Raw genomic sequence first — 25,389 nt, 5'->3', positions numbered from 1 at the left:
CATTTAAAATGTGCAACGGATGAAAAACCACCAGGACCTGAGGTTTTTTTCAGTGAATCTACATCGCTGGCTTGTTCCCGTTTTGCGTTCTCTCGTCTTCAGGAGCATTACTGTGTTCTCAGGTAGCACCCCCCCCCCGACATCTGAAGCCTCAAGCAGCTGAATGACTTCCAGGCTTGCGCCCTTGCCATTTTGTACGCAGTTCCCAGGAAGTACGCTGCATTGACTCTCCCGTCTGACTTTCCACACCCTCGCTGTGTGGAAAGTGATTGGCCTGAGCCCAGCTCACTAGGGCAGCTGAGACTAGAACACAGCATATGGTGGATTACAAACTCAGATTTACCTCCTTTCTCTCTGTCTCTCTCTCTCTCTCCCAATCTCTATCTATCTCTCCCTCTCTCTCTCTCAATCTATCTCCTTCTCTGTTTCTCAGCCGTCACTATTGTCCCGAGGGAAGGGCCACCGGCCGAAATGTTAACTCTTTTATTCCTTCACAGAAGCTGCCAGACCTGCTGAGTTTTTCCAGCAACTTCTGTTTTTGTTCCTGATTTACAGCATCCGCAGTTCTATCGTTTTTTTTTCACTATTGTCCCCCTCTGAAAAGAAATATATTTTTAAGGCAGGGTTGTACTCGGTAAATATTGCAGTGTTATTTCAGGTTAGTGATTCCAAGCTTCCTCGATGGTTTGACCTCTCAAGGGACCTCTTCCAATTCCAGTCAGTGGAAATCTCAGCCCAAGTAAACAAGGAAGACCTTGGCTCTAGTGGCCTCAGTATCTCAGGGAAAGGGGAAGCAGCCAGGTGGGCTTCGTTTATGGTGAAGGTGTGTTGAAGTTTTTTGTTTGTTGGGTCGTGGATCTAGACTAGGCCAGCATTTCTGGCCCAGAGGGCTCTTACGAGGCAGCGGGGTTGCTATCAGTCTTAGCACCATGTAGACCAGACCTGATAAGGGACAGCAGATTTCCTTCCCCACATGGTCACCAATTGACTACCTTTGAAACATAGAATCCCCTACAGTGTGGAAGCAGGCCATTCAGCCTATCAAGACCAAACTGACCTCCAAAGAGCTTCCCACCCATCCCCATCCTATCCCTGTAACCCTACATTTTCCTGTGGCTAACCCGCACATCCCTGGACACGGTGGGGCAATTTAGCATAGCCAGTCCAAACCTTACACATCTTTGGACTGTGGGAGGAAACCAGAACCCGGAGGAAACCCATGCAGACACAGGGAGAACGTGCAAACTCCACACAGACAGTCACCCGAGGGTGGAATTGAACCTGGCTCCCTGGTGCTGTGAGGCTGCAGTGCTAACCACTGAGCCACCGTGCCGCCTCGACGTTTGAGTTCCAGGCTTTTTAAGAATTGAATTCAATTTCTACCAGCTGTGGTGGGTTCTGGATTACTGTTCCAGTGATTTTATCCTCATCTCCCCTCACTTATGCTGTCCACTTTACCATGGCAACATGCACCTATGCATATGATAGTCTGAGAGTGTGGATGGGTCACAGCGGAGACTCCAGTGGTTGTTACAAGTCAACAGGAATTCCTCCCCCTCTTACCATCTGCCATCGCCACGAGGACTTCACAGGTTGATACTCCAGCTGTTTACAGAGTCGTACAGTCACATATCACAGAAACAGACCCTTCGGTCCAAATCGTCCTTGCCAATCTGATATCGTAAATTACAGTAGTCCCATTTGCCAGCATTTGGCCCTCGAAACCCTTCCTATTCATGTACCCATCCAGATGCCTTTTAGCTGTTGTAACTGCACCAGCCTCCACCACTTCCTCTGGCAGCTCATTCCATACACGCACCACCATCTTGCGTGAAAAATTTACCCCTTGGATCTCTTTTAAGCCTTTTCCCTCTCACGTTAAACCTACGCCCTGTGGTTTTAGACTCCCGTACCCTGGGGAGGAAAGCCTTTGGCTATTTTCCCTATCCATTTTATAAACCTCTGTAAGGTCACCCCTCAGCCTTCGTCACTCCCAGGAAAATGGCCCCAGTCTGTTCAGACTCTCCCTATATCTCAAACCCTCCAACCCTGGCAACATCCTTGTAAATCTTTTCTGAACCCTGAAAGTTCTTTTTCTGAAATCTTCTTGAAATCCCTTCAAACATAGCGCAACAAATGCAGCTTCCTTGGTTGTCAAATTCTGGAGTGGGACTTGAGTTCAGATCTCCTGGCTCAGAGGCAGGATCACTACCCAGTGCTCTGCAAGAGCCAGGAAAACTGCTTGTGTGATCACTGAAGTGACTGCAATACATTGTTCCAGCAAAGAACTTCAAGCTTCAGGGGAGACAGTGGGAACAGCCATAGAACATCCACCTTTGAAGGCATCTCATTCTAAAATGGAGATTTACTGGACCCCTGTTAACTCCAACTGAATCTCACCAGGGCCTACTAGTCATGAGGAATATTTAATGATCTGACCCTCAAAAAATCATCTGTATTAGTTGAATATTTGTGACAACCAAAAATGAACCTCTTATCTTCAGCAGGAAGCCTTCTTCCTCTAATTTATAGTCAGAATAAAATGATTGCACAGTTTGTTTTTGCTTTCTTTGATATTCTGTTAAAAGTAAGCGAGCCAGGGAGCGAGAGAAATCAAAAGAAACAGAGTGAATTATCACATTACTGAGAAATCAGTGTTGAATTATTACTGAATAATGTAACGGTTTTCTGATGATATATTATTCCTTCTGAACAAATAGCAGAGTGTTGTTTGATCTCATGGAGACTGGTTTCTCATATTTAGAGATATATTTAGACACAGAGCTGGTGCTGTGTGAAAAACAAGAAGCCTTTCTTTCAACCTGTGTGATATCTGTTTAAGGGAAATATTGCTTTGCATTATTTTGACATTTGCCACGTAGATCCTTTAGCAATTTCTCAGGCTTCCCAATAATATCCCTGTTGACTGATGGTGCAGGTTAGAGTTCAAGGTGCATTCTGGGTAGTGAGAGCCACTGCGATCAATTTTAACCCCTTTCTCCCATTTCAAAAAGGGCCCACCTAGAGTCGTCCAAAGAGTTTGCCTGCTTCAGGCAAACCTCATTTGATATGCCATCAGTCTTCGTTGGTTATTTTAGGTCAGATTGGTATCTGTGCCAGAAACACAAACTGCTTTCATGCCAAGACGTCAGAAAGAGCCAGACTTTGTTTTGGTTTTTGCAGGGTCAGGAGGTCAGGGCCTCACAAAAATGATCCCGCTTAAGCTGTCCTGGGGCCATCGCCCTCTGGGGGTCACAGCATCCGCCATCTCAACAGCAGCCAATACGCCACTCTCCTCCCCATTATTAGTTGGCAGAGCTGATACCAATTGCGTTGTTGAGTACAGAGCAAGCACACTCCCTTTCGAAGCACCAGTAGGTCAGGCCTTGGTGCTGCACCTCCAGTATCTCAGGAAATTTTTCCCAACAATCCTTGATCTTTTTAGTGATATGAATGGTCACAGTTAAATTGACCAATAACCTTGGCCACTGTGCAATGGCCACTCAGTGTATTTGCCAATCTCAGTAATGTAACAGTCCAATGTTTTTTTGTCCATAATTTCCACTAATTAGAAAACACTGACAACTTCCCTATCCTTAGGACGTCAGGACCTGTTGGACTCACAGAGATCTGCAGTGCAGAAAAAAGACCCTTCAGCCCATTATCTCCAGGCAGTCGTAAAACAGCCACCTAACTATTCTAATCTCACTTACCAGCACTTGGCTCATAGCCTTGGCGTCATAAGTGCGCATTTAACTGCTAAGCTCGGACCAGGAGAATTCTCCATTTGTTTCATGTTTGCACAGCAACATGTTCAGTGACGTTCACGCACAAGCCTGGAGCAGGTGGGACTTGGACCCAGGCCTTCCAGCTCAGAGGAAGGAACACTACCACTGCACCTCTGCAGTCAGGCTCTGCGTGATTTCCAAGCACATAAGTTGAGCTTGGGAGGGCATCAAATACCCTGCAGAGCACCGTGACTGAGGATCAGCTACAGCCAGGCAGTCTCTGTTTTCAGAAGGTTAGCGGTTGAGATCAGATAGCCCTGAATCGGCACAGACCCAAGGAGCTTGCTTTGCGCGTTGCAAAAGCAACCAGACAGTGCGACAAAACGCAACAATCATCAGCAATAAAGGGATAGAACAATGAGTGGCAAACTGGTTTATTGTGCAGAAGCAGGGCATGTGTTCTGCTGACATTTTGCACAGGCTCTTGAGGTTTCAGCTGACATTTTGAACAGCTTCTAAGGAGCCCCCTTAATACACAAACAAAATCTCGTCTCAATACGGTACTCTGTGATGGCTCTTGACCAAAGGAATGCTTCTGGTGTTCGGCTGCTTCTTTCAGCTTGCAAAAGATTACAAAGGTTCCAGGGGACCAAACAGTTGAAATTTGATATTGACAGATAAAGTTTTCTCGTAGAGTGATAGTGCTTTGAGGTCAGATGTCAATCTATAAAATGGCCTTTTCCAACACAGCAAATCATCATGCCAATTTCTGCTTTTTATCTCTGCATATTTCTACATTCTCTTTTGTTGTTCAGGGTTTGTGTTGCAGTTCCATGGCTTCTCCTCTCACTGTCTTTGTAACTCCCTTCCAGCCCTGCAACCCGCTAAGAATTCTGTATGCCTCCAATTCAGGCCTCTTCCCTCAGTTCAGTTTTGGTGTGCCTTCAGCTTTCTGGGTCCTACGCTCTCTAATTGCCTCCCTAAGCCTATGAATACTCTTTAGACCTTAAAACCCAGTCTTTGACCAGTCCTTTGATCACTTGTATTGACCTCTCTTTAACATGGCTGAGGCTCAAAATTTGACCAGTTATACCCTCGGGAAGCCCATTGGCAGCGTCTACCATGTTAAAGGCGTTGTATAAATTCACGTTGCCACCCAATTATCACGTTACAACCAGATTTAGCTTTTGACCCCAAAATGTACAACGAGAAAAGATGAACAGAAATCAATTAAAAAGTACCAGAAGTGACAACTGTTTACAAAGGATGTTATGAAATCAGAATAGGCCCTTATTCATTGGAGATTCAAAAAAAGTCATTGTGTGGTGATCGTGAGGGAACAATTGTAAACCAATCAAAGAGATTGAGTTCACTTGGAACAAAAGGATTGATTGAATGTTAATCTTTATATTTTGGATTGATGAGCTTTCAAAATAAGAGTCCAGCATTGGCCAATTTTCATTGTGAGTGTGCACTAGGAACTGAGCAGAATCAAACGAAAGGGTCATTGTTATCTCTCTGGCAGCTCGGATAGTAGTAGGAGGGCAGCTGTGTTCATACAGAAATGGAACTCATTGAGTAAGGCCCTGTGAGGCAGTGATCTCATTGTGAGACTCGTGTTGGGGTTGTGGTGGATGAGCACAGATGGAGGAAGATGTAGTGGACAGTAATGAGTGTAGCAAGCCTGAGCCTGATGGGAGGTGTATGCAATGGGAGAGAGAGGTGTTACATAATGAACAATGCACTTGCATAGTTCAGGCAACACATGAATCCTGGGATCTGTCTCAAGCCCCTTATCCTTCAGATAAGGTATTGTGGAGCAGACGAGGAGCATTTTTAGTGGGCTTTCCACTCCATTCTTACAGTCACCTTGGACACTTGACAGACAGCACACTTCATGCAGTCCATGTGTTGAAGGAGTGTGGCCCAATGATGCCAATGTTCTCTTCCCAGATGATTCCCAAAATAGCATTCATGATCGTGGCTCAAACCGAGAGAAAGGAGGATGTTGGCAAAAGGAAAGGTGACTAATAATTGTTGGTGATACATAGACTTATGCAAGTGTCATGTTCTGGTCAAGGTTTGCAGGTTCACTAAACTGGCGATGTGTGGGAGCTGAATCACCATTCAAAGCCTAGTCAGGTGGCATTGGCCCCATTTACAAGTAGAGCTGGACAGAGGGATGATCTTGGCAGCTGGGATTGTTGGAAGATTTTCCAGGGACTTTGCAGCTAAACGTGATGCTTCCTCATGGAGCTGAGTGGAGAGTTTCAATCAGAATGCTGTTATGACATGCCTATGGGATTGGGAGTGTTCAGTGCCAATACCGCCTCCCCAAAATATGAAAATGTTGCATTTCACTCAGTTGGCAGCTGAGTCAGAAACCTCATGCCCCACTCCAGCCTAGGCTGAGAACTCAGTGCACCGTTGAGGGAGGGCTGCACTGTCAGAGGGGCCCTCTTTCCCTTGTGATGCCAGCTTGAGGCTCTGTGTGCTCTCAGTGTTTAGCATTGCTGCCCTGCAGCACTGAGGACTCGGGTTCAGTTCCACGTTTGGGCGCTGTCTGTGTGGAGTTTGCATGTTTTTCCCCGTGTCTACGTGTGTTTTCTCCAAATGCTCTGGTTTTCCCCCACAGTCCAAAGATGTGCAGGTCAGGTGGATTGGCCATACGGAATTGCACCATAGTGTTCAGGCATGTGTAGGTCAGGGACATTAGCCATGGGAAATGCAGAGTTACTGGGGTTGGTTAGGGTAGGATGCACTTTGGAGGGTTAGTGTGGTCTTGATGGGCTGAATAGCCTGCTTTCACACTGTAGGCATTCTAAAGTGAACTTAACACATTCCAGGGCACTATTTTGAAAAAGAGCAGGGCGTAGTTGCATAAGCCTCCAATGTAGTGTTTTATGTTCCATACAAGAAAGGAAACACTGACATATGTGACTAGTTTTAGCAGGGGGAAAGGCAACAGTTAATGCTGGCTTTGTGGGTGAAAAGGACACAGTTCAAGCTATGGGTACAGCATTATGAGGAAAGGAGGGGTATGGGCTCAGATCTCCAGAAGGTCAGCAACTTGAAGCTTCCTCGAGAATTCCGTTGGGGGCGGCCAGGAGCGAACTCAGAGGAAGTCTGACGGGTGTCAGGCCGGAGCTGCACCAAGGAGGTGGGAGCAGCTGGCACACAAATGCAATCAACAGTTTAATATGGCAGGCTGCTCTGTTCACAGTGCCCACAGCCAAGTTACACAGTGTGCTAGAGGATGGCACCCAGCAGCTGCAGAGAGCTGAACCAGTACAGCATTCAGAACTGCTCTGGTAACCTGTGCACTCCACACAGAGCCTGCTTGCTGTTGCCTTCAAGTGTGTGGTAAAATCCCAGACCCTTGTGGGTTTATTCATCTCTTGTTCGCTGGGTGCGATTAAATGATAACCTGGGAGCAGGGTGCAATTAGGAGTCATTGCAATTGGTTTGTGTGTGGGAGAGATGGCTGTAGAACTCCTATTTAGAAGGAGGACTCTCCTCAATCTCTCCCCTCGCCTGAGGTTAAACCAGAATCAGCCATCTCGCATCTCTCATCTCTCTCTCTCTTTCTCCCCCCCCACCCCATACCCTCTCTCTCTGTCTGCTCTCTCAACCCTCATCTCTCTGTCTCCTGTCTGTGTCTCTCTCTGTCTCTCTCTCTCTCTCTCACTCACTCTCCCCCCCCCCCCACCCTCTCTCTCTGTCTACTCTCTCTCTCTACCCTCATCTCTCTTTCTCCTCTCTGTCTCTGTCTCTGTCTCTCTGTCTCCCTCCCCACACCTCTCTCTCTGTCCGCTCTCTCTCTACACTCATCTCTCTTTCTCCTTGCTGGCTCCCTCTCTCTCTCTCTCTCTCTGTGTCACACAGGAACATGGGAATTAGGAGCAAGATAGGCATTTCAGCCCTTTGAGCCCACTTCAACATTTGACATGACCATGGATGATCTTATCCTGGTCTCATCTCCACTCTCCTGCCTGCTCCCCGTATCCCTTTATCCTGCTTTTTATCAGAAACATTATCTACCTCTTTCTAGAATCTGTTGATTGATTCTGCCCCCACTGCACTCTGGGGCAATGAGTTCCACAGGTTCACAACCCTCAGAGAGAAGTAGTTTCTCGTCCCTCCCCTCACTCTACATCTCTGACCTTTTGTTTGAGACTGTCCCACAAGGGGCAACATCTGCTCAACATCCACCTTATCAATCCCCTTTAGCATTTTCTATACCTCAATCAGTTTCCCACCTCCCCGCGCCCCCCCCACCCCCCGGCCACCATTGCCCCTTTTCTTCTGAACTCCAGAGAGCACAAGTCCAAACGATTCAACTGCTCCTTGCATGACACCCCTTTCATCCCTGGAATCAACCTGGTGAACCTCCTCTGAATTGCCTCTAATGCCACCACATCCTTCCTCAAGTAAGGATATCAAAACTGGACACAATACTCCAGTTGTGGTGTCACCAAAACCTTATATAATTGTAACAACAGCCCTTCTATCATCCAGTTCCCCCTACCTCTCTCTCTGTCTATGAGTGAGCGGCCTTATATCTGTAGGACAATGGCAGCTTTATCTTTTATTAAGAAGGACCACCTCTTATGGTATTAGAAATGTGACCAATGCCAGCTTGGTTTTGAAGTGTCGCTGGCACACTGTTAAATGCAGAGAGAGATGGTCAGTTCCTCAGTTTCGAGCCTCCTGTCTTCCTTCTACGTTAGCGCAATACTGAAAAGTACTCTCTTCCTTTGCAAGTCACCCTGCCCTGGGCTTGCAAAATGCAGATGGTTCCTTCCAGATTTCTTTCCTATTGAGTTATGCCAGTCAAAATGTTGGATTGGACACATTTCCTCTTCATCATCCCAGATTCATTGCCACAACATTTCCGAAAGCCATTTTCAAAAATTGCAGCCTTTTGCAAAAATGCCCAGAAGATAATCCAGGTGATGTGGAACCACAAAAGCCCACATGTGTCCTTTTGCACCCCATGCATGCATGTCATGCTGGCTCCTAGTGTTTGCCCTTGAATATTTTGAACGCTGAAAATCAGATAATCATTTGCAATGATTTCTCTTTCTTCTCCCGCATTGTCACCTCTGGTGTTCCCCCATGGATCCCTCCTTGCCTCCATCCTATTTCTCACATGTGTGCTTCCCCCAGTGACATCATCTGAAAGCATGTGTCATGGGTAAGCCCACAGCACCCAGCTCTAACTCATCACTCTCCACTATTGTGGACTTTTTGTGCTGATATCCAATATCCTTGCTTGGTGAGCAGTCATTTCTGACAAATAACTACTGGCAAGATGGAAGTCATTGCTTTCAGTCCTTGGTCCAGACTCCACTCAATAGCTCCTGACTCCATTCCTGGAAACACTGAGATTAAATCCATCTGTTCACAACTGTGGTGCAACATTTGGAGCAGAGATGAGTTTCTGACTGCATACTAACATGGACACTAAGATCGCCTGCTTCTGTCTCCAGCCCTTGACTTTACCCTGTCTCTGCTCAAACTCTCAGCCAGTCTCCAGTTCTTCTAGACTTGGCTTGTCTCCCAGATTCTACCCTACGTAATCTTGAGATCATCCAAAACTCTGCAGGCTTGTAAATTTCTAACATCACTGCTAACATTGACTCCTGGTTGAGCAATGTTACCATTTTCAAATATTTACCCTTGTTTTCAAATTGCTGCATTACCTCACCCCTTCCCAATCTCAGTAATCTCTTCTAGCCCCATATGAAGTAACTCCGCAGAGGCCGGTATCCTGTCCCCCTTTGTTTACACATGGAGAGTCCTTGACACTGATCCAGCCCCCTCAGAGCCAGCTCTCAGAGTGAACAGAACCCCTGACTCTCCTGTTTATATCTGTCAACCAGCGCTCCTTGATTGGACCAGGTTAACAGCCCCAATCAAGGAACTCCTATTCTGTGACCTGGTTACAAGCACTACACCATGACCCTCTGAGATGTCTGCACTGCTCTCATTTCTGGTCTGTTTTGAATTTCCAATCATAAATACTGCACCATTTGTGACAATAAGTTGCCAAGGCCCTAATTTTTTTATTCACTTTGGTGAAAGATGTTCTGTGGTCAGTTCAAAACTTGTTGGTCTTCCAATGCAAGGAGTAGTTGCAGACTGGCTCATTCCAGGATCCAGGACTAAATGAAAGGCATTTTAAATCTTCAGGCTGCTGCACAGAGTTGCACTGGGGGAAAGACCACTGCCTAAGGCCTTTCAGCCATACTGCACCAAGGAGCTGCTGAATAGAGGACCCCTTGGTCAGATACTTATCACCAAATGCTGATAGTAAATAAGGTGGCCCAGTGGTTAGCACTGCTGCCTCATAGCACCAGGGATCCTCGGCTGACTGTCTGTGTGGAGTTTGCGCATTCCCTCTGTGTCTGCGTGGGTTTCCTCCAGGTGCCCTAGTTTCCCCCCACAGTCCAAAAATGTGCAGGGTAGGTGGATTGACCGTGCTAAATTGCCCATAGTGTTCAGAGATGTGTAGATTAGGGTGGGTTATAGGAGGATAGTTCTGTGTGGGATACTCTGAGGTTCAATGTGAACTGGTTGGGCCGAAAGGCCTATTTCCACACTGTAGGGAGTCTATATTTAGATATAGTCTGTATCATATGGATTGCAGTGGGATTGAGGCATCAAAGTGTGCCAATGGAGAAAAGTTATATAATATTGCAGTTTGAAATACACTTGCAGATTTTTAATGAATAAGGGATATTTTTGCAAGAGAAAAGGTGTTCATTCACACTCCACAAAAATGATCCTTATGGATCCCAAGCCAAGATTAATTTGCCACAGAAAATCTCACCCCTCTCCATCTTGAGGCTTTCTTCCAGCTTTGACCCACACAGAGCTGCTGAATTACAAATCTTCCTTGGTTGGATTTGATGGGCCATTTTGCCTTACTTCCTGTCAGCCATTCACATTCATTAACAAAGTTTGTGCCATTCATTTTGTCTATTAGCTGGTAATTTTCACGACAGCAGTATTCAATGGCATGGTCAATAGTTTAGTGTGATTGTGACCAATAAATGACTTTGCAATTTTCAATAGCAACCTGGTCGAATTAATGTGCATATTTGTGACTGGAACAAGCACTGCAGACTGGACAATCACACCAGTCTCATTCTGCTGCGGTATTAATTCAGCACTGTACAAGAAAGATCCAATGTTTTCATACTCATGAAGGAAAGCAACAGATGTGGGCCACTACCCAAATGGCAGGTTTGGAAAGCAATCCTGGCTCTTCAGAAGGCTCAGTAAATAAAGAGTGATGATGATGAGGTTTCCTCTTAACAAGCGAAAGCACATCAAGGATACCTATTTCTGGACTTCTCTATGCCATCCCACCCCCAATTCCCTGTCTGGCAAAATCTTGGAGGCAGTTGGGAGTGCCTAACTCCGTCAATGGGCTGCCAGTGGGTGACTTTCTGTGCTGCTGAGGTGATGCGTCACAATATGAAGATAAGGGAATAGGTGTGGGCCAGTCAAAGCCTTTGGCCTGCTCCAGATATTCCAACATAGAGATTTCACAAGCCCTTAAATGCAAGCTGTGTGGTAATGCCAGTCCTGGTTTTGACTCGGGATGTGAATGTGGCACATAGTCATAGAGTCATGGAAACAGACCCTTCGGTCCAACTACTCCATCCTGGCCATGCTCTCAAACGAAACGAGTCCCACCTGCTGCATTTGGCCTACATCCCTCCAAACACTTCTTACTCATGTACTTATCTAAATGTCTTTTAACCATTGTAACTGTAACCACATCCACCATAAGACCATAAGACATAGGAGTGGAAGTAAGGCCATTCGGCCCATCAAATCCACTCCGCCATTTAAACCATGGCTGATGGGCATTTCAACACCACTTCCCTGCACTCTCCCCGTAGCCCTTGATTCCTTTTGAGATCAAGAATTTTTCGATCTCTGCCTTGAAGGCATCCAACGTCCCAACTTCCACTGCACTCTGCAGGAATGAATTCCACAAGCCCACCACTCTCTGGCTGAAGAAATGTCATCTCATTTCAGTTTTAAATTTACCCCCTCTAATTTTAAGGCTGTGCCCACGGGTCCTAGTCTCCCTGCCTAACGGAAACAACTTCCTAGCGTCCACCCCTTCTAAACCACCACTTCCTCAATCCACACACAAAGCACTCTCTGTGTTAAGTAATCGCCCCTCATGTCCTTTTCTGAAATCTTTCTCCACTCACATTGAAAAAAATGTGCCCCCTAGATTTGAAGGCTGTTGGTGAATTGGGTGCCTGTTTAACAGAGGCTTGGGACCCACCCACATCCAAGAGAGGAGTCTCCCTCCATCTTGATGAAATGACCTTGGGTCACAGGGACCTGAGTGAACCATTTCTGGAATTAAAAGAGACAATCCAGGTGGCGCATCATGGTTCTAGGTTTGCTACTGCTGTTGTCAGGTCTGGTCCCACACACCGCAAGAGGTAAAGGTTTTGAGTACAGTCTATTGAGACAACCTCCAACAACATGCTTTGGGATGATGGAAACCACATTGGTTTAAACTGTCATCCGAAAGAAAGCTTGTGGAACAATACAGAATGCCTTCAGCTGATGTTATAGGCTCTAGTCCTTCTGACTCAGAGGTGACTGGCTCAGTGCATTATGAGACCTGTTATATTTGAATGAGAACTGTGTCATTATTGCAGCCTCTGAACAATGTGAGCCTGTTCAGTCGGTATACTGCAGATTGTCAGAAACCGCTTGGGTTTGGGGTGTGTTTCATAAGTCAGTTCAGGAAACGTTGAGACCTGTGGCTTGTGGAGTGCAGGCCTTTCATTGTACTCATCTTCCCGGCCACATGATGCCAAAAGCCGTTGTCTGTGACTTAGCCTTTCCGCTTTCTTTGTGCTGCCACAGGCTCTCGCTGGAAGGCCATGACGAACCTTGAAAAGCAGCCGTACTATGAGGAGCAAGCCAGGCTGAGCAAGCAGCACCTTGAGAGGTATCCGGATTACAAGTACAAGCCCCGGCCGAAACGTACCTGTGTGGTGGACGGCAAGAAGTTGAGGATCGGCGAATACAAAGCATTGATGCGCAACAGACGCCAAGAAATGCGGCAGTTTTTTACTGTCGGGTAAGAAAGGTCGCGTTTGAACTTCCACTCACCGCTTTTGTTTTGTAGTAGGCCTCGAGCGTCGTTTCCCTGAGCTTCCGTGCAGGGAAGACGAGAATTTGAGGCAGCATTGGCAATGAACCCTCAGTCGGAAAGGTTAGAGTGGCTCTACAGCTTTTATGACCCTCGGCCAGGGCTCTGAAAGGGCTGCCTCTGAGCTCGGAATCCCGAAACCGTCAGCTCCTGTCCACCCCCTTTTTGGATCCTGACACCGCACCCCCACCCCGCCCCCCCCACCAACACCATGCCTCCTCTTTTGGAATCCCACTTCTGGGCAGTTTGTTCAGGTCTTGTAAATGGAAGTGATGAGACAGTGCATCACTTAACCAGCTCTTAGAATAAATGCATGGCCCCACCAGGAATCCCCACCTGATTGTGCTGTTAACACCAAAGGCCGAGGGATAGGGAAAGAGTCACCAAACAGAACGCAAGTGCACTTAGGAAGGAAATGTAAGAGCGAGCCTCCCTGTACACACCCTCTTCCATTATTATCTCCCATTTCCTTTCCATACATTATTCACCAGGGTATCTTCCATTTCCTGCTCAAGTCCTAGCCAAGGCAAGTTGGTGGAAACCACTTCCTTCTGGGATTAGAGCAGTCCTTTCCAAAGTGGGAGTCGGAACTCCAAGTGGGGAGGTGCAAGTCTGGGGACGTGGGGCGGACATTTCGGGTCATGATCTTGGTGGGAGAATGGTGACAGCAGTAGTTGTAACAACGAAAGGGCTCCAGCGATCAGAGCCAGCGTCAGCCGCAATTCCCTCAGCTTTCATCTCCATCGGCATGCAGAGCTTGTCAAATGGGGTCACACCATGAAAGGGTTGGGAAGCACTGGATCAGATCATTACACTAGGAGAGCACAGGAGCTCCAATCAGCCCCTCTAACAAGTTCTGCTGTACAATTAGATTAATGTTGATGATAGGCCCACCCATTATTCATGCGCTTGACGCCCATCAAAAATCCACCAATCACCATCTTGAAAGCTCCAATTGACCCCAGTGTCCACAGACGGGAGAGAGAACTGGACTTTTCCAACCGTTGGATGTTTCCTGCTTTGCTCCCCCATAATTAGGGGTCCCATTTTAAAATGACATCTCCCTTTTTTCTTGTTTATCCCCTACTGTCGGAAACAGCTTCTCTGAATATGGCCTCCCCCTTGTCATGTTACACACTCCAACTAAAAGATCCCTCAATTTGCTAACTTAAAGGAGTCCGCAACATGTTTTCCTCATAATTTCAACCCCGCTGTTTGCATGTTGAATCTGGCAGACCGAGAGAACACCTGTAGAAGCGCTATGCTTTTGCATTACCCTCTGATGATGCCAAGCAGGACAGACCTGGGTTGAAACTTGGAACCTGTCCTTGTTGCATCACTCAACAACCACTCTTGGCAGTGAGCTTCACGCTGACACATTGGGAAAATTCTCTTCCCCTCTTTTTACACAGAAAACGCCAAAAAAAGGATACAGTGTTAAAATAATTTACATTGTTTTCAACTACATTTTGGAAATAAGTCTGTTGTTAGGGTGATTGTTGCTTGGATGAGATATGACCGATGTGACTGAATTCCCTTCTGGTTTGTAGAAGTTCCCCAGGTCAATGGTTTAGTCATCGATAGGCATCAAAGGCTAATTGTTTCCATATTCTTTCACTGAATGTGGGCATCACTGGCAAAGCCCGCATTTGTTTCCCATCACCAATATCCTTGAAGTGATCAGCTTCCTAGGGTCATTTCAGATGGTAGTAAAGAGTTAATCATATTGTTATGGGTCTGGAGTCACACGTAGGCCAGATCGGGGAAGGATGGCAGATTTCCTTCCTTAAAGTACAACAGTGAACCAGATAGATTTTTACAACAAATCTTTGATAGTTCCAAACTATCTTTTGATAGTTCATCGTGAGACAAACTTTCTGTTTCGTATTTCTTAAATGAATTTATATTCCACCAGGAAGGTTAGCCTAGGCCTCTGCATTACTAGTTAACTAACATTATCGCAACACTTCCATCTCCCCAACTGTGGTTCAATGCGGAAAAGATGTTCTTAAATATTGCCAGAATCTTGCAATCTAGTTGGCGTCCAACATATCATTTGATTTAATTGAATACTAACTACATCCAGATCAAGACTTCACTTTTGGCATGAGGAGAATCATCTCCCAGTAGTGATGTGATTTTCCATGACTTCCCGTTAACAATGCAAGTTTTCTCATTTATATTTTCACGTTAACCCTTCACGCTATAAAAGCCCGCTGGCCTACTCCTGTTCGTGTTCTCTCTGCTTAAAAATTACGGAGAGAAAGGCCCTCATTCGTTGCTCATTCCTGGCTAGCGCCCACATAAAAGGCACTGGGTTATCTTCTGGAACTGCTGCGCTCCGGTGGAAGTGAAGGTAACCCCATTGTGTCATTAATTGGGGAATTTGGGGATTTTGAGCCAGCACCATGCGGGAATGGCAACCCATAGCCGGGTGGAAATGGTAGGGGAGTTGGAGGGGAATGCGGGGAGCTGATTATGTTACCATGCACTTGCTGACCTTGTCTTTTGAGGTCATGAGGAACCCATTCCTGTCAGAAGTAGCTTTGCTCCATGAAAGGCATGGGCTGTGACAGTTCTTGCAGTGACTCATAACAAGGACACTTCTGGCTGATAGAACGGCAGTGCTGCCAATATAGCACAATTAACTGGGGCCCATCTGCCTTTCCGGCTGTTTATTTGACAATGTTATACATCAGTGAAACACTGACCTTATATAATTTGTATACTGGAGATGTATACTTCAACATATTTGCCCACTGCTGGGACATGAACACTGATGGAGGGGATATATTAGTTTGCTTTATAAATCCTCGACTTTTGTCAGAATCTCTGCAAGGGAGAAGGGATGATTTGGGCCAATTTACTGTTTAATTGGTGACAGCAGCGAGGTCCCAAGTGGATTCTGACAGATTTTCTCACCACCATGTTGAGGTGCTCCAATTTTTCTGCGTTGACTATGAATCATGGTGTGTTGTTATGCTTTTGAGACTACTGTCTTAAAGGGCAGCGGGAACAGACTGACATGTAAATTTCAAAATGAAATTGACTATGTACTTGAAAAGGAGAAATTTGCAAGGCTTTAGGGAAAGAGTGGGACTAAACAGATAGCCCTTTCAAAGAACTAACACAGGCGCAGTAGACTGAATGGCCTCCCAATACGGTTTTATGCCAGCTGAGGTTCTGTGGCGCCACCACTGATGGGATGATGCGACTACAGTATGACAAATGCATATTGGAAGTTTCCTTTAGGTCATAGAGATGCACAGCATGGAAACAGACTCTTTGGTCCAACTCCTCCATGCCGAACAGATATCCTGAATTAATCTAGTCCCATTTTCCAGCATTTGGCCCGTATCCCTCTGAACCCTTCGTATTCATGTACCCATCCAGATGCCTTTTAAATGCTGTAACTGTACCAGCCTCCACCACTTCCTCTGGCAGCTCATTCCGTACACGCATCGCCCTCTGTGTGAAAAAGTTACCTGTTAGGTCCCTTTTACATCTTTCCCCTCTCACCTTAAAGCTATGCCCTTTCGTTTTGACTATCCTACCTTGGACAAAAAGATCTTGGCTATTCACTGTATCCATGCCCCTCATTATTTTATAAATATCTATAAGGTCACCCCTCAGCCTCCGACGCTCCAGGGAAAATGGCCCCAGCCTATTCACCCCCTCCCTGTAACTCAAACCCTCCAACCCGGGCAGCATCTTCATAAATCTTTGCTGAGGCCTTTCACGTTTAGCAACACCTTTCCTATGCAGTAAAAACCAAAAGAACTGCAGGTGCTGTAGATCAGGAACAAAAACAGAAGTTGCTGCAAAAGCTCAGCAGGTCTGGGCGCATCTCTGAAAAAAAATCATCAGTTACCGTTTCAGGTATGGTGTTCTGAGGAAGAGCCACCAGACCGGAACCGTTAAGCCTGATTTTTTCCTTCCCAGATGCTGCCAGACGTGCTGAGTTTTTCCTATTAGGTATAGGGACAGATGGCTGTACAATGGGAACTATCAGCTTAAAAGTGTGGCAAGGGATGGGAACGGAAAGTGAGGTCGGTTGGTCAGGAGGCAAATGCAGCCCTAGCTAAGCTTTCCACCGAAGATCCATGCCATTACTGACATCTAGTTGTCTATGTGTCAACAGGCAGCAAGGTCAGATCCCTATCACAACAGCTGGAGTGGTGTATCCCGGGGCTATCACCATGGCCGGCATGCCGTCCCCACGGATCCCTTCGGAGCACTCAAGCATGTCGAGCAGCCCGGAGCCCAGTATGCCGGTGATCCAGAGCACTTACAGCCTCAAATCTGGGGACAGCCAAGCGAAGGATGAGCTGAAGATCAATGACATGAACGGAGGGATGTATGGCGAGTACGAGGATGAAGAGGAGGATGACCCAGACGCAGACTACGGCAGCGACGACGAAAACCAGGTGGCAGTGCAAGCTGACTGATAGGAGGTCACGAACTTCCACCGACAAGTCTGAATCCATCGGTCTGGTGCATCCTACCGGGGCCAAGCACATTTTGACTATCCAATACACTGACTGTTACTGAAAACTATTTAGTCTTAATAAGCAGGATATAGTCAGAACTCTACTGGCTAGTAGACCTCGGCCTATGGTACGGGCGTGGGAAACAAAAATGATAAGCTATGGCTAAAACAATGCCAGTAAAATCAGCTGCTAACCCTGAGCACTGACGTCTTACCCTCCTGAGGTTTGTCTAGACTGTCATTCTTATAAGATTCTATAAATTCTCACTCAGGTACAAAGTGCCAACAAGTGGCTTGTGAATGTGTTTTGTTGTTATTTTTGTGCCACAATAAAAGGTGTTTTTTTTTGTTCATGTTTTTGGATGGATCAAGGAAAAAAGAAACAAGTTTTTCTGTTTGCTCTCGAGTTGCCTTTGTTTCAAAGGAGTCTATTTTCTTGAATATCAGCACACTGTCGCACCCTCATAGAGTACTTTTGTTCTTTTTTCCGTTGTTTGTTGCACACCATTTTAAAATGCAACTCTTAGCAAGTGCCAAAATGTGTAATTGTTGGAATTAGTTCATGCGCTTTCCTACAGTCTTAAGCTAGGGATATTGTTGGGTCTTAGACAATCCCAGACACCTTTCCATACCAGCAGCTGTAGGAGATAGTAGGTGAAGTTCTCAGGTGAAAGGGGAAATAACTGAAGATGTGTGAAACTTTTTATTACCTAAATCATATGTGTGTGTGTGTGTGTGTGTGTGTGTGTGTGTGTGTGTGTGTGTGTGTGTGTGTGTGTGTGTGTGTGTGTGTGTGTGTGTGTGTGTGTGTGTGTGCATACGCACGTGTGTGTGTGGGTGTGCGTGGGTGTAATGGTACTTTATAAGGTGTCGGAGACAGTGATAGCAAAGCAGCACGGGAGAATGAAATTCCAGGTCCTCAATATCCACTCCGACACCCTCCGCAGTGAAGCCGCCGTTCCTCTTCCCTCCCTTCCCTCACCACCACCACCACCGCACCCCCCCGAACCCCCAGCCCTCGTTCTGCTGAGGTGGACGCTTCCTTCAGCTCTCACAAGTCTTTGCTGTTTGTGTTCGAAGCACTTAGGAAAAGAAAAAGAGGGGGGCGTCGGGGAGAACGAACAGACATCCAAACTCAGAGGCGAGACTCGTTTCTGTCATAGAGTTTGCCGTTAGCCAGGAACGTGCCATTCTGGTGATGGCGCAGTGTGTGAAACAGACACCATACCTCCAATGGATTTTGGGTGTTAGAAACTTTCTTCCCCCTCACCTCAAATAATACAATTTTGGATAAATGGAAATTAAATGCTTTGTTGTTAATGGCGGACTAGCTGATCATATTACTGCATGTCAGTGTTTAATTTGTATTTTTTGACTGTATTTTTCAATTTTAACTGCCTCTCAATAGTGTACAATGATGGTCAGCTATCCCCCAGTTAGTAAGTTATGTATAATTTATTTCTTCAGTTCTATCTAATTGATTGGCAATGCAGCATTCTGTAGCTGTAGATATTTAAGCCTGGTAATTTAGATATAAAGTTTTTTCTTTTTTATGTTCTTTAAGTCCTAGTGATGTCATGTTATGATGTTTAATCAACAGGCGTGAAAATAATTGGACTGTTTTCTTGGGACAGAAATGAGACTGTTCACATGCTCTCATTTCATATTTAATTGTCATGGTCACTTAGAGCTGATTCGCTAAAGCACTCTGTAATGGAAAAGAAAAAAAATTGCCGATTTAAAAAAAACAAGTGTTTTATATCACTTTATGTAAAATGTGAAACCAGTTTTTGTTTTTTTTTCTCTCAACTGTGTGAACAAACTTCTGACTTGTGTGAGGTTTGAGTCTCACATTGGCTGGGCCTTTTCCACCATTTCTTTTTTGGCGCTCTGTTTATTTATATGACTCTAGACTACAAGAGTACTTTGTTTTAGCTCCAGTAAGGTTTTCACCATGATTTTGTGGCTGTGAGCCGTTTGTGATCTATATGCCAACAATGGAAACTGTGTCGGAGTTTTGGTTTGTTTTTTGCTATTTCTGATTTTATCCTTTTTCTGTGTAATTTTTTTTGTTCCTGTTTGGTTCTCTCATTTTGCATTCTACAATTCCCAATCTCAGACTACTCAGTTCTACTGATGCTGTACTGTTTTTTAAAAAGAAATGTATTTATTGGCCATCGCTGGCTCTAAAAATTATTAGACACAGATTGTGTTCAGGAAGACAATCAAATTGAGTGGAGCTTAAAACAAAGTAAACTGAATCTACCATCTCACTTGAAATTTAAAGAAAGATATGTAAATATAACATAGAATTATAGATTTATATTTTGTTCATAACACATAGTGTAATATAAGTTGTATATTTTCATGTCTTTTTGTTTATGTTATCATCCATGCCACAATAAAAGCAGGAGTACTAGTACTCTGGAAAAAAAAACAGACATGTGTTAGCAGCATCTGTTTCTGTCTTCCCCCCTCCCCATAGCCTTTAGCAGTTCCAGACACTAATAAAAAGAACTTTGTGGTTCATAAGCTTTCTAAGTTTTCTTTGTTCTGCGTGGCCTGTTTATTTCAGTGTACCTTTAACTATTTTGCACGACATGTGTGATATCTTAAAAGGAACTGCCTAGTATCTTTATGGCCGCACATGTTGGCATTTTCGAGGGGAACTGATTGTGCCATATTTTTGGGCATTTTCGGCATTTGCGAAGCTTCCTTACCTGAAAAAAAAAGCCCAATACCCGAAAAGTTGAAATGAAACACATTCCATTCCCTATGCCATGTTTTTCCAAGTGAAGTCCTGAAGGATTTTGTTTTAGAAAAACACCTGGAAGTTTATGCAGCACTTTCCGGTAACCTCAGAACGCCCCCACAGAGTCTCCCAGCTGATGAAGTGAACTTGAAGTGAAAGGCACAGGCCAGCTGGTGCATAGCAAGATCCCACAAAACAAAATGCATTATATAAATTAACTGATCATATATCTCGATGGTGTTGATTGAGGAATTGGTGAGGACACTGGGGTGGAGCACCTCTTATCTTCCTTGAAGTAATGGCATGGGTTTCTTTTTAAAAGAATAAATATCACCTCCACATTTGAAAGCTAATGTAGAATTTAAGGCAGTATCGATGTCAACTGACTACTGTCAACTGCTCTGTAACTTTAACCAGTCCTGACAAAAAATCCAGGGCGAAGTTGGTTTAGATGCAAAGCAAGGCATAGAACGGTACAGCACAGGAATGGGCCCTTCAGTTCTGAATTACATGCTCTGTTTACCTTAGTGTTACTGTTTACAAACCTTGATTCTCTACTGAGGTTGTTTCAATCACAATTAGCTGTAACCAATTGCTTTCCTGACGAAATATTTACCCCTTAAAACATTATTTCAGCGTCCAAGATATCACACCACCTCCCTTTGTTTGCACATTCACTTCCAGTCTGCTAACCGAACCCTGATTAATCTTCCTTTCATTCGTAAGCTCAAGTGTTCCTCTACAACCCATGCAAGCATGGTGCAAATTAATCTTCATTGCCCACTACTCCATCATCATCTTCTCTAGTCCTCCTTGATGATACCTCCTCCACTTGCCTCACTATAGCCCAGACTGATTTGTTACCTTCTATGTGAACTTTTATTCTACAGAACCCGTCGCAATGTTTTCCATTCTCCTCCCCAAACCTTCCCTACTTAGTATCCTGTCACCTCCGCCATTTTTCCGACTGCCTCTCTCTCCCTTTCATCTGCTTCAACATCATTGCTGCCTATTCTCCTTATAACGGCAATGAACCTTCAGTAACAGTGCTCCAAATTGCTTCTCAGGAATGGGGTAAAAGCTGAGGTCATGCCAGGAGCTGTTAAAACAGGTAGATCCTAAGGAGTGTCCGAAAGGAGGAGAGAGGGGTAGGGAAGTGAGGGTGTTAGAGTGCTTAGGGCTCACTCAGTTGAAGGGACAGAATGCCTCAACATGGAACTGCAGGAGGTTACACATATAGGGAAATAGGAGGAGAAGGTTATTCAGCTGCTTGAGCCTTCACCACTTAGAATCATAGAATTCCTACAGTGTGGAAACAGGCCACTCAGCCCAACAAGTCCATAATGCCCCTCCGAAGAGCATCCCACCCAGACTCATTCCCCCACCCTTGCATTTCCCCATGTCTAACCCACCTAACCTAAGCGTCCCTGAACACTATGGGCACTTTAGCATGGCCAATCCACCTACCCTGCACATCTTTGGACTGTGGGAGGAAACCGGAGCACCCGGAGGAAACCCACCAGACACCGGGAGAATGTGTAAACTCCACACAGTCACCTGAGGCTGGAATCGAACCTGGGTCCCTGGCATAGCTAGATCATGTCAGATGATCAATGTCATTTCCTTGTTCTAACTCTGCATCCTTTGATACCTTTAACACACAGAAAAATAGAGAGACCAAAACCATGGAGTGATTTAAAAACAATGAGAATTTTTAAATCAATTTATCACTGATGGAACAAAAACAGAAGTTGCTGGAAAAGCTCAGCAGGTCTGGCAGCATCTGTGGAGAGAAATCAGAGTTAACGTTTCGGGTTGAGGGACCCTTCTTCAGAACACCCGCCAACCCAACCCAAACTCAACCCGAAGCTCACTCAACCTGAAACATGAACTCTGATTCCTCTCTACAGATGCTGCCAGCCCTGCTGAGTTCTTCCAGCAATTTCTGCTTGTGTTTCTCATTTACAGCATCCACAGTTCTTTCAATTTTGATTTTGTTACAGATGGAAGTTCATGTAGGTCAGGGCAATAGGACAGAGAATGGAAATTAGCAGGAGGAGACCATTCAGCCTTTTGAACCTGCTCTGCCATTCAATTTGATTATGTCTGATCATCCAACTCTATGTCCTGTTCCTGCTTTTGCCCCATACCATTTGATCCCTTTAGCCCTATGTATATCTACATCTGTAGCTTCTCTTGAAAAACCTGCTGTGTGTCTTAGGATACAGGTGACAGGGATTTGAATGAGGTCATGTTGAAGGAGGGTGGAAGATTAAAGACCATCAAGTCTGCGTTTTGAAGCAATCAGGTCTAACACAGGCAATGCATTTGGGCTTTGGCAGCAGATATTTTGAGCCAGAAGCCTAGACTATACTACTGAGGTCGATTTGGTGACATTGTGGATATGTAGTCAGCAGCTCACTTCCGAAGCAGTTACAATACCGAGCTTGCAAGGTTTTGTCAGGTTCAACTTGAGGTTGTTGACCAGACAGAGGCATGGAGTCAGTGCCAGATGAAATTGGCACCAGGCTACCTGGTTATGATGGTGAATAATGGTTTCAAACCTCCTAATATTTATCTGAAGGACATTTCTGCTCATTGAGGAGTGGCTAAGCAGACAAGCAGTGAGATCATACAGTGAGGATGGAGGGATTGAGCTATACGATACTTTGAGGGAACGAGAGGCCATCAACTTAGCGTGGAGCCTGGTATTGTGACTTCAGATGGTGTATCTGAGGAGCAGTGTACAAATAACAAATAGGAAGGGGGCAAGGATAGATTCTTGGAAGTGACCAGAAACGAAGGTACAAGATGAGGATGCCATTGCCAGTGACTGTCCAGCTATCACTGAATAGATAAGCCTGGAATCAGATCAATCGCATGCCCTGCAGCTGAAGGTCAGAGGTGAGGCACTGGCAGAGGTTAGAGTGCCAGCTGGGGGTTGTAGGCAGGTCAAGAAATATGTGGAAGGCCAGACTATTTGTGACAGTTCCAAAGGATGTCTTTTTTGGCTCTGATTTTACTACTAGGGCAAAATGGACAGTTGAAGGGATTCAAATGTGAAATTGGGGGAAGGAAATGGACTTTGGTGTTGGGGGTCTGTGGGTGACAACACTTTTCAAACACCTTGAACGAGAAGAGGAAAGGTTAGTATTAGGGTAGGAGATAACAGGGCGTCCAGGGTAAATAGTGTTTATTTTTTGAAGTCAGGGTAATAATGATATTAAAAAGAGAAGAGATCATTACCTAAATAAAAAGAATCAATAACAATATCAGCTAACATGAGGACCAGGCACAAAAGGTGAATGTTTATCCTCTTTGTGAGGATAGGACTGATGGCTCTCATGGACAATGTAAATTTGGAGAGGGCATGAGGGAAGATTGGAAAGAAGTTAGAGAAAGCTAGATCTGTCCTGCCACACAGTTGTCTACTCTCCCTACTTTGGTTCAGCTAACCCTGAAAGCCATCCTTTCTTTCTGTTCCATCAATATATCTAGTCCATTGCACCCTCTCCCTACTCTCCCTACAGTAACTCTATTCTAGTCTTCACGTGACTACTGAACATCCACAGGTGAAGTTGGAAGCACTCCACACAGGGCTGGAGAAAGGTTAGTCTCTCACACATAGATGTTGGCTCAATAATAGAGCTGACATGGATAGGTTTTTGCAGTGAATGGTATTGAAGGATGTAGATTCATTAAATCTCTACTGTTTGGAAGCAGGCCATTCAGCCCATCGAGTCCACACCCTCAGAAGAGCACCCCACCCAAACCACATCCCTCTACCCTATTGCTGTGACCCTGCATTTCCCATGGCTAATCCACCTGGCCTGCACATCCCTGGACACTATGGACAATTTAGCACGGCCAATCTACCTAGCCTGCACATCTTTGGACTGTGGGAGGAAACCGGAGGAAGCCCACAGAGACACAGGGAAATTGTGCATACTCCACACAGACAGACAGTTGGCCAAGGGTTGGATCAAATGCAAGTCCATGGCACTGTGAGGTAGCAGTGCTAACCACTGAGCCACAGTGTTGCCAGTACAGAAAAGAAGTTATCTTCCATCTTCTCTATTACTAACTTGCTTAGTCTTCTAGTTCTCCAGCACAATTGCTCCTCGTCTCAATCTTTTGTCCACCAATATCTCAATTGAACCCATGAGCCCCTCAGGAAAGTCATCACAACTGGTCTTTGGAATTAAATATCCACAACTTTAAGTATGAAGGGCTATCATCAGTGAACAGCTGAGAAAATAATAGGAAGATGATTCTGAGGGTTAAAGCTGCAAGTAAGAACAGTCAATGAGACTAAATCTATTTTTATTAGAATAAAGCAGTAAACATGAACTTCTAAGATGCTGAGGAGCAAGGATAATGCAGATATATAGATGCTGTTTAATGTTGATGGAGAGAGCTAAGTGAGAGATCAGAGCAGCATTTTATTGTGAAATTATAATGGACAGCTACTAGCTACAGCGCTCAGAAAGGGCCATTAATGCCTTATCTATCTAAAGCCTTTTAACAAAAAGTAAAGATAAATAATGGGATGCTTACAGGTTATAAATAAGGCCATGTATTCACTGCTTTCTCAGGACAAATGGGGCAATCACAAAATGCAATCCCCAAAACATCAATAAATACACTGGGAATTTCCACATAATAGGTATAGTTGTATTTACCCCTTAGAAACCAGGTAATGAGCAACAAAGATGGGCAAATGTTCATCAGAATATGAAAGTACCATTTCAAGGATAAATGGCTCATTAATAATGCTGAGGAAGTTGGATGTTGGTTAGATGGATTTGATAGCATTTAGCTATAACACGCTTTATTATTCCAATCACATCTTCCTATAAAGTGAACCTGCCTACTACACCAACTCTCTGCGTTCACCACTCCCCTCTCCGTCTCTGCACAGCATCCCCACCCCCCAACATCATCATTCTATCTAATTCCTTCCGTCCTACTATTCCCACATTCTCCACCCCACTGACCCTATGGTTTCCTTTTCCTCTTCGTAATAGCCATGAATTAAGATGGTAGCTGCATTACTCTTCTATTGCTGTTCACGCTATTGTGGGGACAGATCCTGATTATTTGGGTCATGCGCAAAACAGATTGCAGAAATATTTCCTATTAAATAAGAACTCCATTTACACACACAAGTGACATTCTCAGGCACTTATCAGAAGTGTACTAAAGCAAAATTTGGTATTAA

General features: G+C 45.0%; 1 protein-coding gene across 9 annotated transcripts in view; it reads left to right on the top strand.

Moving 5' to 3' along the window:
• sox5 (SRY-box transcription factor 5) overlaps positions 1–19,891 on the top strand; it is a 379,139-nt gene extending 359,248 nt beyond the window's left edge. For all 9 annotated transcript variants that reach the window (XM_048554395.2, XM_048554391.2, XM_048554396.1 and 6 more), the window contains 2 exons: positions 12,639–12,855; positions 17,069–19,891. In XM_048554395.2, coding sequence (XP_048410352.1) covers positions 12,639–12,855; positions 17,069–17,375 — 524 coding nt within the window. In that variant the 3' untranslated portion in view covers positions 17,376–19,891. The remainder of the gene's footprint in view (positions 1–12,638; positions 12,856–17,068) is intronic.
• Positions 19,892–25,389: the final 5,498 nt, after the last annotated feature.

The sequence above is a fragment of the Stegostoma tigrinum genome, chromosome 25 (assembly GCF_030684315.1).
Source record: "Stegostoma tigrinum isolate sSteTig4 chromosome 25, sSteTig4.hap1, whole genome shotgun sequence".
Lineage (NCBI taxonomy): Eukaryota > Metazoa > Chordata > Chondrichthyes > Orectolobiformes > Stegostomatidae > Stegostoma > Stegostoma tigrinum.
This window is presented reverse-complemented; position numbering and strand designations above follow the sequence as displayed.